At 39.5% G+C, this 12386-nt stretch overlaps 2 protein-coding genes across 2 annotated transcripts; one reads left to right on the top strand and one right to left on the bottom strand.

Annotated features, from left to right (window-relative positions):
* Positions 1-3957: 3957 nt before the first annotated feature.
* LOC311627527 (olfactory receptor 52K1) lies at positions 3958-4902 on the top strand (the record flags this gene model as incomplete). The annotated part of the gene is made up of 1 exon (XM_084894036.1): positions 3958-4902. The coding sequence occupies one exon, from the start codon at positions 3958-3960 to the stop codon at positions 4900-4902; it is 945 nt and encodes a 314-aa protein (XP_084750162.1).
* A 5739-nt stretch (positions 4903-10641) lies between these two features.
* LOC311627729 (olfactory receptor 52M1-like) lies at positions 10642-11595 on the bottom strand (the record flags this gene model as incomplete). The annotated part of the gene is made up of 1 exon (XM_084894289.1): positions 10642-11595. The coding sequence occupies one exon, from the start codon at positions 11593-11595 to the stop codon at positions 10642-10644; it is 954 nt and encodes a 317-aa protein (XP_084750415.1).
* Positions 11596-12386: the final 791 nt, after the last annotated feature.

Consider the following 12386-nt stretch of genomic DNA (forward strand, 5'->3'; position numbering starts at 1 on the left):
GGAAGATGCAGGGAGAGGTAGAAATACATTTCCTAATGGTTCTTCCGCAAACCACATCCTTTATTTTTTAATTTTTATTTTTTATTTTTACAGAGAGGAAGAGAGAGGGATAGAGAGTTAGAAACATCGATGAGAGAGAGAGTCATCGATCAGCTGCCTCTTGCACACCCCCTACTGGGGATGTGCTTGCAACCAAGGTACATGCCCTTGACCGGAATCGAATCTGGGACCTTTCAGTCTGCAGGCCAACGCTCTATCCACTGAGCCAAACCAGTTTCGGCACAAACCACATCCTTGAAGGACCTTAGGTGGTGACTATTTTCCCATCTCTGGATCATACTCATCCAGATTATCTTTCTGATAACCCTCTTATGATAGAAGTGTAGACTACAAGATAGATGCCAGTGTTGAGTACTCCTGTCCATGAGACCCATTTAAGCACTTTGGGGAAAAGCAAAGAAATAGAAAAGTCCTCTGATCTTATATGGACATTTTGACTTCAGAAACATAGAACAGGCTGGATAAAACATTCACTGCAAAGCAGGTTCCTATGTTTTGGATGTTTGGTAAGAAAGAAGGCTCCATATACACCCCTTTTCTGAGATCCTTATTCTAGGAGAAATATATATATATATATATATATATATATATATATATATATATATATATATAATATTATAATTATATAAATATATTTATATAATTTTATTTATACTTTTGATTAATCCTCATCTGAGGATATTTTTCCATTGAACTTTAGAGAGAGTGGAAGGGAGGGAGAGAGACAGAGAGAGAGAGAGAAACATTGATATGAGAGAGACACATTAATTGGTTGCCTCCCACACACACCCCAACCAGGGCCAAGGATCGAGCTTGCAATAGAGGCATGTGCCCTTGACTAGAAACTAATCCAGGACCCTTCAGTCCGTGGGTCAACACTCTATCTACTGAGCCAAACCAGCTAAGGCTGGTAGGGGTATATTTTTAATGAGCTTCAACAGAAGTAAGGGTCATGTGCTTTTGGATATCCTGTGTTTGGGGGAAGAAATTGATAGAACAGATAACTTTTTGTTTGTGTGAGGAAGGATGGATTGGTCACAGGGAGGTTACTCATGTTTAGTATGTAAAGAGAACAAGTTAGGGAGATGTAGAGACCAGAAGTAAAATAAAATATGTTCAGTTTTGTTGGGAAAAAAAAAAGCATATTTCTGAGAGTGAATGTGAAACAGTCATTTATAGACTATCTGCTATGTACCCGGCACTGAAGATATAACTGAAAAAAAAAAAAAGTTTCTGCTGCATTTCCTGCAAAGCCAAAGTGCTTTGTTCCTGGCAAAGATGTTCAAGACAGGGAAAAATACTTTTAACTGAGATTTGATTCTGATGCATGTCACCAAGGTTGGTTGGGTTTCTTAGAATGTATCTCCTGGTTGAATGTTAAATGGGAAGATAGCCTATTATTGGATCAGCTAGGGATATCTGAGCATAGTGAGAGGACACTTTCAAGTCTGGTTGTTCATTCTTCATTTGGTGAAATATTCAACAAAGGTGTATACTAGAAGCTGCATTTATAGAAGTGAATAAGGCAGACCCTTTATTTTACAATAGGCTGATGTTTGTGGAAGGATAGCAATTGGAGCTCAAAGACAGAGATCTGCACACATTTTAAAACTCTTGTTTCTGTAGTAAATGGGACATGTTGGTGTCTTGAATAAGTGTTGCTGTGATTGAAGTGGAGTAGGCAATTTTGAGATTTTTTGTGGAGGCTGACCCAATTGGACCTGCTGATGGATTGAATATGGTGCAGGAAGTAAGGGATAGATAATAATTCTGGGTTGAACAACTAGTAGGAGAGGATTTTATGTACTGACATATGGAATGCACATAAAGGGATGAAGTTAAGATGCCTGTCTCAAGCATGATAGGCTGAGATAGCTGTGAAACTTATGTGGGAATAGTAAATTGAAAGTTGGATATACTAGCTTGTGGCTAAGAGGGAAGATATGATATGGAAACATATTTTCATAATGTTGGGAGCTGATAACAAAATTCATGGTAAAGAAGTAGAACACTAGAAAGAGGATGATTTAAGAACATTTCTGAAGCAATATTCTTCTTTCTCTTGTATATTTTGTTTTCACTTGTTACTGGGTAAATTTTCTTCAGTTTAATAACATGTCTTTTTCTCTTCCTTTTTAAAAACAATTGAACACACACACACACACACACACACACACACACACACATCTTCACTTCCCTTTGCAGCTGCCCCTTTACTGTTTGCCTTTGCAGAAACCTGAGCCAAGTTAACAAATTTCAATTTCTCATTTTTCTCACTGAATTCCATCAAATCTGGCTTTGCTGTCCTCTACTTTAGCAAAAATTTTCTTACCAAGGTATCCAACCCATTGCACTTCTATATACAAACCCATTTTTTGTTTTATTTTGGAATTATTTGATTTATTGGTAGCATTTAGCACGGTAATAATTTCCTCCTCTTTATTCCATTACCTTCAATAACTTATCAGGACAACACATTATCTTGGAAACTTTTCTGATGTTTCCCACTCTCAGTCTCTTTTGCTGACTCTTCTTCCATCCAGCTCCACTCTCATTTAAAAAAATATTATTATTTTAAATATTTTTATTGATTTCAGAGAGGAATGAAGAGGGAGAGTTAGAAACATCAAGGATGAGAGAGAATTATTGATTAACTGCCTCCTTCATGCCCCACACAGGGAACTGGGCCAAAACCAGGTATATGCCCTGATTGGGAATCAAACCATGACCTCCTGGTTCATAGGTTGATGCTCAACCACTGAGCCATGCTGGCCGAGCCACTTTTGATTTTTTAATATAACTTGATATTGCTTTCCACAGTGGCTATCTCAATCTGTATTAAATACATAATCTTATATAATGCTCATAAAAACCACAATAACTGAATTCTATAAGAGAAAAATGGCTGTGTAAAAACTGGGCAACTCCAATGTTTAAGGATTTGACAGGAGAAAAATCAACAAGAGAAGAGGGAAAGATGAAAGATTAACAAAGGGCACTAGTATGGAAGTCAGAGATCAGCTTTGCTAAACATGAGTTCAGTGATGAAAATAAGGGAGCTAGAAGACTGGAGGGAGAGCCACATGAATAGGGAGCTTAACATGAATTTAGATGGAAGAGAACCAGAAGAAGAGGATCCTTATTTTCTTAGGAAGTTGGAGGTAGGGCTGTATTTACAGAAATTTGTGGATGGGGAAAGGACCTGGAAGACATATCTGAGAATCGCTCTCTCTAGTAAAACTTCCTACAATGATGAAAATGTTCTGTATGTGAAAAATCCAGTATGGTCCCACTAGTCACGTGACTTTGGGCACTTATAAAATGTTAGGCATAACTGAGGTATTGAATTTATATAAATTGCTGCATGTGGCTAGTAGCAGTCCTATCCAATAGTGTAGTACTAGAGAAAATATACAAACTGTGCAATTAATAGGGACATTAGAAATTGCAGGCTTTATTCAACTTATACAAGCACCCAAACCTGAGATTTCAGGACAAGAAATTGGCTTTTGTGGTTGTGAGCTTAGCTTGATTATCATGTATTTTGGTACCAATGTATGTTCTAAAGAAATGCATTTGTTTAAACATATTTCTACTTCTTTTAACAGGGCATTCCTGACATCATCCCAAACACAGAAAACACTACCTTCTCTCCATTCCTTTATGAGAGCTGTTTTGTGATATCAGTTCTAATCATTTTTAACATTCTATCTACTCAATGAAAGTTAAAGTTCCTTGAGGTAATGGAACATGGGTTATGCTTTTCCATTTCTATGAGGCCTAATAACTGATTATGTTTAAGGTCTAGCAATGAAAACAAGAGCTAATTCTCCTAAGAAGGTATATATAGAAGGTGAAAGGGCCCATAAAAACTGACAAGGGGAATTTCCAGAAGTCATGTCAGCTTCCAATGTTACCTCAACCCATCCAGCTGTCTTCTTGTTGGTAGGAATTCCAGGTTTGGAGCACCTGCATGTGTGGATCTCTATTCCTTTCTGCTTTGCCTATATTCTGGCCCTGCTAGGAAACAGCACCCTCCTCTTCATTATCCAGGTTGATACAGCTCTCCATGAGCCTATGTACCTCTTTCTGGCCATGTTGGCAACCATTGATCTAGTCCTTTCTTCTACAACACTTCCTAAAATGCTGGCTATATTTTGGTTTAAAGATCGAGAGATCAACTTCTACGCCTGCCTGGTCCAGATGTTCTTTCTCCACTCCTTTTCCATCATGGAGTCAGCGGTGCTGCTGGCCATGGCCTTTGACCGTTATGTGGCCATCTGCAAGCCACTGCACTACACCACAGAGCTGACCAGGCCCCTTATCACCAAGATTGGTATGGCTGCTATGACTCGGGCTGTGACACTAATGACTCCACTCCCCTTTCTGCTCAGACGCTTCCACTACTGCCGAGGACCCATGATCGCCCATTGCTACTGTGAGCACATGGCTGTGGTAAGGCTGGCCTGTGGGGACACTCGCTTCAACAATATCTATGGCATTGCAGTGGCCATGTTTATAGTGGTGTTGGATCTGCTCTTTGTTATTTTGTCTTACATCTTCATCCTTCGGGCAGTTCTACAGCTTGCCTCCCAGGAAGCCCGCTACAAGGCCTTTGGGACATGCGTGTCTCACATAGGTGCCATCTTGTCTACCTACACACCTGTTGTAATCTCCTCAGTCATGCATCGTGTGGCTCGCCGAGCTGCCCCTCATGTACACATACTCTTGGCTATCTTCTATCTGCTCTTCCCACCCATGGTCAACCCCATCATCTATGGGGTCAAGACCAAACAGATTCGTGATCATGTGTTCAGTCTATTCCGGAGAAAGGCTAAGTAGATGCGTTCTTTTTTCCTTACTCACCAATCTGAGTGGGTGGTGGATTAAAGCATAGAGGAAATATTTCAAGTAGGAAAATTGCAGAGTCTCCATGTTTGTTAATTCTCAATAATGACAAAGAAAATAAAGTGCTAATCTCACAGATCTACCAGTAAAAACAAAACAGGTGTGTCCTATAGTCTGATAGCAGAGGTTTGACCTTCCTATTTTCATAGACACATCACATGGTTAAAGAAAACAAAGAGCCTTCCAAAGTGCTATTGTCATATCAGTGAAAGATAGAAGGAATATTGGCTGAGACTGGGTGAACTCTTTATCCAGACTGTGAGTGAGGAATTGAACCCAAATTTTGTTACCAAAAGGCTAAAACCACTCATAGTACTGGAAATAATTCCTTATCTCTTTTGATAAGTGGTTTTCAGCCTCTGAAAATCTTTAGCTACTACTGTTGTAGTGGCTTTACAGTTGGACAGCTCCTTTTTAAAGGATACTTATTCCTTCCATTAAGTCAGTTCTTTTCTGACCCATAGTAATGGTCAATTCCTTATTGCACAATTAACAAAGGAGTCTTGGGATATCACTTTATAAAAATTTATATTATGGTAACTTACTTTTTACATGCATATGCCTTTTGTCTCCAAAATTTTTACTAATATTTATTATATGAATGCATAGAAGAGCTGAATAGACTGTGGCAATATACTCCCCTCTTCAAGATGAGACTACTGAAGCTCAAGAAGAAAATAGTTACAATATGTAGTTGTGATAGGTTATTCTTGTTCACAGATATTTACTATCCTGTTCCTTTCTCCCTGAAGGGGAATTTCCTTACTCTAGAGATGTTAATTCTTCCTATGGCTTCCTTTGGTCAATGGAATTTGAATGGCTTTGAAATGTGTCACAATAATCAGAAACTTTAAAATGTGTTTGTGGGTATATCCCCAGTAGGGGGTGTGCAAGAGGCAGCTGATCAATGACTCTCTCTCATTGATGTTTCTAATTCTCTATCTCTCTCCCTTCCTCTCTATATATAAAATCAATAAAATATATATTTAAAAAAATAAAATAAAAAATAAAATGTGTTTGTGTAGTTTGACTCAGTGTCTCTTGCTTTTCACCTCTGCTACAAAAATCAGTATGTTTCCCACGAGTTTTTCCCCCCTCCAACCTAGACTCATGATGAAGAGAAGATACACAGAGCACTTATGAGTCTAAATCACTGCCTGGAACACAGCCACAACTGGCCCAGTGTTCATGTAACAGGAGCAAAGAAGGTTTTTTTTTTGTTTTTTTTTTCTCTTTTCTGTAAACTACTGAGATTTTGGAATCGTTTTCTGGGATGGTGAGTTCTTTCTTGCACTCCAATGTCAGCTCATGCATGACAGTTCAAGATTCCAAGTACTTAAAAAAAAAAAAAAAAAAGAAAAAAAGAAAAGAAAATCCACTATTTCTTCATCTAGCATATCCTAAAAAAGAATTTCACTTATCTGTCTGCTTTTGTCTCCTTATAAAAACTCTCACAATTGAACATTAAAGAGTAAGAGTGATCATTCTGGTCAGTTAGCATAGGGTCCTATAGCTGGAATGAAGGTATGAGCATTAGAAAGATTCAGAGTGGACACTGCCACAGACTTGTGGGGATGTGACAGCAATCTCATTCAATCAACAGTATCTGAGAATCTAGTAGAAGGAGGTCATTTCCCACAGGTAACAATGTGAAGAAGCACCAAATTACAGCACAAGATGTGTCTGGGGTCAGAGCCCAGATAAGATACAAGGTAGCAGGGACAGTCCTTTCCCATGTGACTGCCATGATGGTAATTTATAAAAACCCATTCATCCCCAACTGCAGTTTTAAATTTAACATAAGGAAGAGGGTGACAGGAAAACTCCTGGGGGAATTTTTGAACCTGTGTCAGACTAAATTATATATTGAAATGGATGATGAAATAATTAAAGTGGACTGGATTTGGTCAGAAGTGCTATCTTCTATAACACTTTGATTTTATTTTTACTCTAAATCCTATTGTGAAAACAAAAACATAACCCTGAATCAATGACATATTTTCACAACTAAATCTGTACTATAAATTTTCTGTTTGCTATACAAGGAACTGTTTAGAGGTACTTAGCCTTTTACTGTCACAAGACTAGTTATGTGAGTATCACTAATTGGGAAGCCAGAGGTATACATGAGTGGGTGCTGGGTAGCCAAGGAGAACAGAAGAAAGCGGGCTCTGTTATGGCTTTCTACAGAGAAGCCAAGAACAGAGTTTTCCAGAGTGGAAGCTGGTGTATTTCTAACTGAGGCACAAGTACAGACATTATCTGTTTTTTCCAAAAATTAGTTCCAGCTACTCTTCTGTCTTATCATTCTTCTTTGGGCCTTTTATTGCACAATAAAATACTATTATTTTTAAGAGGCAAGTTGTTTTTTCTTTATGCCAGGCACTGGCATTTTAGATTCACTATCTTATTACATCACTAGAGGCCCACTGCACAAATTTGTGCACGGATGGGGTCCAGCCAGCCAGCCCCAATCAAGGTGAATTCGGGCTGGGCCTGGTGGGAGGAGGAGATGGGTTCCTATTAGGACCAATCAGGGCTGAGAAGGCTGGAGGGAGGAGCCATGAGCAATCAGCCAGCAGGCCCTGCCCCTGATTGGGGTTGTGGATCAGGGCAGGCCGTAGGGAGGGGCTGTGGGAAGTGGGCTAGCTGGCCCCACCAAGGAAAAGTGTGGGGATGCCAATCAGGGCCAGTGGCCTGGGGGAGGGGCCATGGATGGTTGGCTGGCCAGTCCTGCCCCTGTTTGGGGTGGGGGAGGACAATCAGGGGTAGGGCCAGCTGGGGGGAGGGGCTGGCTCCACCTCTTGATCAAACCGGTTTGCTGGCCACAGTGGAAGTAGTAATGATGAGCCACTGGCTTTTTATATACGTAGATTATAACAAACCCATAAGGAGTTAGTATCATTTTCAAGGAGAGGAAACTGAGGCTTAGATTGTGCAACACATCCAAAGTCTGACAGTTATTGATTCAGATCCATCTCTGTCATTTACTGTAATTCCAGAGCCCAAGTCCTTAACCACTGTGCCATATGACCCTTTACAAATAATTATAAAAATGACTCCTCCCTCAACTGCTCCCCAATTTCACTTTTCTATGAAGTCTTGCAGACTCAAAAAAGACTGATGAGAGTGTCCTTTACTCCCACTCTGGGGCGGGTGATAAAAAGGGAACAGAGATATTTGTGTGAAGAAGTAAGATGTTGGCTTTGAATAAGAGAGCGATTCAATTATTGGACTTCTGTCAGCTCCCTATACTGCATTCACCATATGTATTCCCTCCCATCTTGTTCTGAGATAACCCCTTCACCGTGAAAGAGCCCAGCAGTGAGTATAGTTGACAATGGAATTAAATGCTCTACTATAACCAAGTTCACACCTTGAGTCTTATAGGAATGGATGTTGTCACAGGTGCTTATCCCTGTATCCAGGACCATACAGACAGATGGCATTTTCTCTTCTTTACCCCAATCATTCAATGGCATCCATATAAAGAAGTTAGAGTTGATTGATATTTGGTCTTGATCTAAGGTAGACCCAGCAGATTTCCAAAGAGAAACATTTTACTGTGAGGTTTCTGAGAGGATTTGGTCAGAAATTTAATTACATTTAGAAGGATTAATACTAAGTCCAGATTAAAAGCTCCAGATCTCCATATATATTCTCTATATGTAAAAGTGAACTTTAAGCATTATGTCAAAGAGCCATTCCATGATAAAATTTTCTTGTCATTTCCCTCAGCATCAGTTCTAGTGATACTCCCCCCCCCCCCCCAAAGCCTAGGATCATGATCAGGAGATATTTTGTAAAATAAGCTTCTATCTCTGAGATTTTTATAGTAACTCTTTATCGATTCCTACTAAAAACATTTGGCACTAAAATTATGTTCATAGAACACAGCCTTTTGTAAGTGGGCTTGGTTTTGGCACTGGACTTCCAGGGTCCTTGATAAGGAGATGGAGGAAGGATCAACCCTCATTCCAAAACAATGGAAAAAAAAATATATGAACCAACTAACCTTAGGTTTAGGAATAGGATTATAAGGAAATAGAAATTTGAAATTAGCTAAATTTTAGAAAAGAGTTTGAGTTATCCTAAGGTCCAAATTTTTCCTTTTTTGGGGTGTGTGTGTGTGTGTGGGGAATGATAGGCAAAACAAGGAGGTAAGATGTGCATTTTAAAGTCTAGAACTGAAATAGACATGTAATTCTGAATAACTACAATTAATAGTGATTGCTTCATTTCATTTTTTTATGCATTAACATCATTTCTTAGATTTCTAGCCTGGAATAGTAATTTAATTATGAAATTTCTATGATCAAGAAAAAGAAAAGGGTTAAAATCATATAAAAATAAATAAGTATGAAGCAAGAATTCACCAAAGCTGAAACTGGTTTGGCTCAGTGGATAGAGCGTCGGTCTGCAGAGTGAAAGGTCCCAGGTTCGATTCCAGTCAAGGGCATGTACCTTGGTTGTGAGCACATCCCTGGTAGGGGGTGTGTAGGAGGCAGCTGGTCGATGTTTCTCTTTCATTGATATTTCTAGCTCTCTATCCCTCTCCCTTCCTCTCTATAAAAAAAAAAAAATGTCTGAAGTTATTTCAAGGTTTATATCTACCAATGTGTCTCTATTCTCATCACCTTTACTCTATTCTCTACCTAACCTCTTTTAAGTCAATCCCACTGTGACCTTCTCTTGTCCTTTTATTATTTCAGTATAGTTGCTGTCCTTCATGTATGCTGTTTCAAGGGCTCCAAAACAAAATCCCAAATTGTCCTTTTGTCTCCTCCCACCTGCTTCCAATGAACTCTATCATTAGTAGAAGATGTGGGATATTACATTTCCATATATCTATTAAATGGGGGAAATTATCTGGCTTGAGGACTTTAACTCCTATGAGCAGTAAGGTCCTATTAGGTTAAGATTTCTAACATTCATATTGCCTCCATTCTCAACAAAAGGTCTTTTCTGGGGCAAGCCAAAAGGATTGGGAGAGCTTGCCAACACAGTTGGAATTTTCCCAGGCCTTTGTTGACCGAATTTGTACATAGTCTTCAAGAATGTATTAGGGTAGCCTGGCCAGTGTTACCTAGGAGTTGTGTGTTGATTGACTTTTGAACCAAGAGTTCACTGGTTTGATCCCGGTCAGGGCACATACCCAGGTCGCAGGCTAGATCCCAAACAGGAGGTGTGCAGGAGGTGTGCATTCCAGTCAATGATATTTCTCTCTCATCAATGTTTCTCTCTTTCTATTTCTCTCCCTTCCTCTAAAAACCAATAAAAACATATTTAAAAAGGTGTTGGATAATTTTACCTTCTAGAAATTGTTCAAAACATTCTCCAAAGAGAAACTAGAAATCCTTTAACCAAAAAACATCAAAAATAAAAATGATCCTAGTTCTGTGGTTGTGCATAATTTGATGAAGTCAAATAGGAAAAGGGATATTGTAGTATAAAAACTTATTTCTTGATTTCTCTCCACTGTCATATGTTTTGGATGTTACCCTCTTCAGAAAATCCATGGTCAAACAGAATATATTCTAGCATTCGTCATAGACCTTTATCTCCACAACTCCAGTAAGACCCAGTTGCATGGGTCTTATTGCATTGGCTGCCTCAGTCAGAGCCTTTTCCTTCCATCACAAAATATCTACATGCCTTATAGGTGCAGAATCGTCACTTGGGATGAGCCCCTGCTTTGAGAATGTAGAGAAGTCTCTCTCGAATCTGTCTGGTACGGACAGCATAGACAACTGGATTGAGGACGGGTGGGATTAGGAGGTAAAAGTTGGCCAAAAGGATATGGATATGGGGAGGCACATGATGTCCAAAGCGGTGAGTGAGAGAGGAAACAGCAATGGGGATGTAGAAGACAAGGATGGCACAAATGTGAGAACTGCATGTCCCTAGGGTTTTAAGCTTAGCCTCAGGGGTGGCCAGTCCCATTACAGCTCTGAAAATCATCACATAGGAGGCAGTGATGGCTAATGAATCCAGGATCAATACTAGGAACCCGATACCCATCCCATAAAAGTCGTTGACTGTTGTGTCACCACATGCAACAGTGACCACGGCCATGTGCTCACAGTAGGAGTGGGCAATGACTTGGGTCCGGTAAAGGGACAGCCTCAGGCGAATCATCAGGGGCAGGGGTCCAATGTAGAGTACTCCACGGAGGAGGGCAGCCAGACCCAAGCGACTCACCACTGTGTGGGTGAGCACCAAAGTATGGTGTAGTGGGTCACAGATGGCCACATAGCGATCAAAAGCCATGGCAAGGAAGATGCCTGACTCAACTGTGGCAAAGCAGTGGATGAAGAACATTTGTGCCAAGCAAGCATCTAAGTCAATGCGGTGGGCACCAAACCAGAAGATGGCTAGCAGTTTGGGCATAGTAGAAGTTGACAGGACCAAATCAATGACAGCCAGCATGCACAGGAAGAAGAACATGGGCTGGTGCAGGCTTCGCTCCACCTTTACCACAGCCAGGATGATGGCATTCCCCACCACGGCCACCAAGTACATGGAGCTGAAGGGGATGGAGAGCCAGATGTGCATAGACTCCAGCCCGGGGATGCCAGTGAGCCAGAAAGAAGTAGGCACCAAGCAGGCATTGTTAGACACAAACATATTTGAGGGTGTGAAGTAGCCAGAGGACAAGAGCTCTTATTTTTAGATTTTTACTTCTATGAGAAATATTGACTCTGGAAACCATAGGCTACTAGTTCTTTTTTTCCATCCTGGGGAACTGATGGAACCTATAATAAAGCAGAATTTTAAGTGCGTTTTTGAAAATTGGCATATGACATATTTATAAGAGACTATGCATAAAAACACCCACTACTGGTAAATGTAGAAACAGGCATGCTCATGATTTCTACTGCTAAATTACCCTACCCCACTGTAGAAGTCCCCAAAATGTTCATCCCCTTCAATGAATTTTGCTTTTGGAAACATTTTTTTTTTTAAAGGAAATGGAAAAATACAGAAAAGTTCTATGAGCCATGATTAAATGTAAGTCTATGTAATGTGTTTAGCTCAGTGTCTGCATATACTTCTCTTATCACTGTATATACAGTATAGTAACATGGTAACATTAACAGCAAACAATGATTAGCTATTTGTAATTATTGATTTTATAATAATAAAAAGTTGGGAGAAATATATATTCAAAAATAAAGCACTGTTTAAATTCTAGTACATGCATTCAATGAGCTAGAATTATGTTTATAACCTTTTTAGAGCTATAATTTACATAGTAAGATGTTAACATATTTCAGTAAGGGAGGGCATGGCAGGAGGTATATGCTGATATAATTATTTAAAAAGATATGTGTGGCATTTAAAAACACATTTTAATGTAAAAATACACCCTTTTTTGACTTTTCCTTTTGTATGTATATTGTGGTGTGTGTTTTTTT

Source organism: Pipistrellus hanaki (assembly GCF_964339955.1).
Source record: "Pipistrellus hanaki genome assembly, chromosome: 9".
Classification (NCBI taxonomy): domain Eukaryota; kingdom Metazoa; phylum Chordata; class Mammalia; order Chiroptera; family Vespertilionidae; genus Pipistrellus; species Pipistrellus hanaki.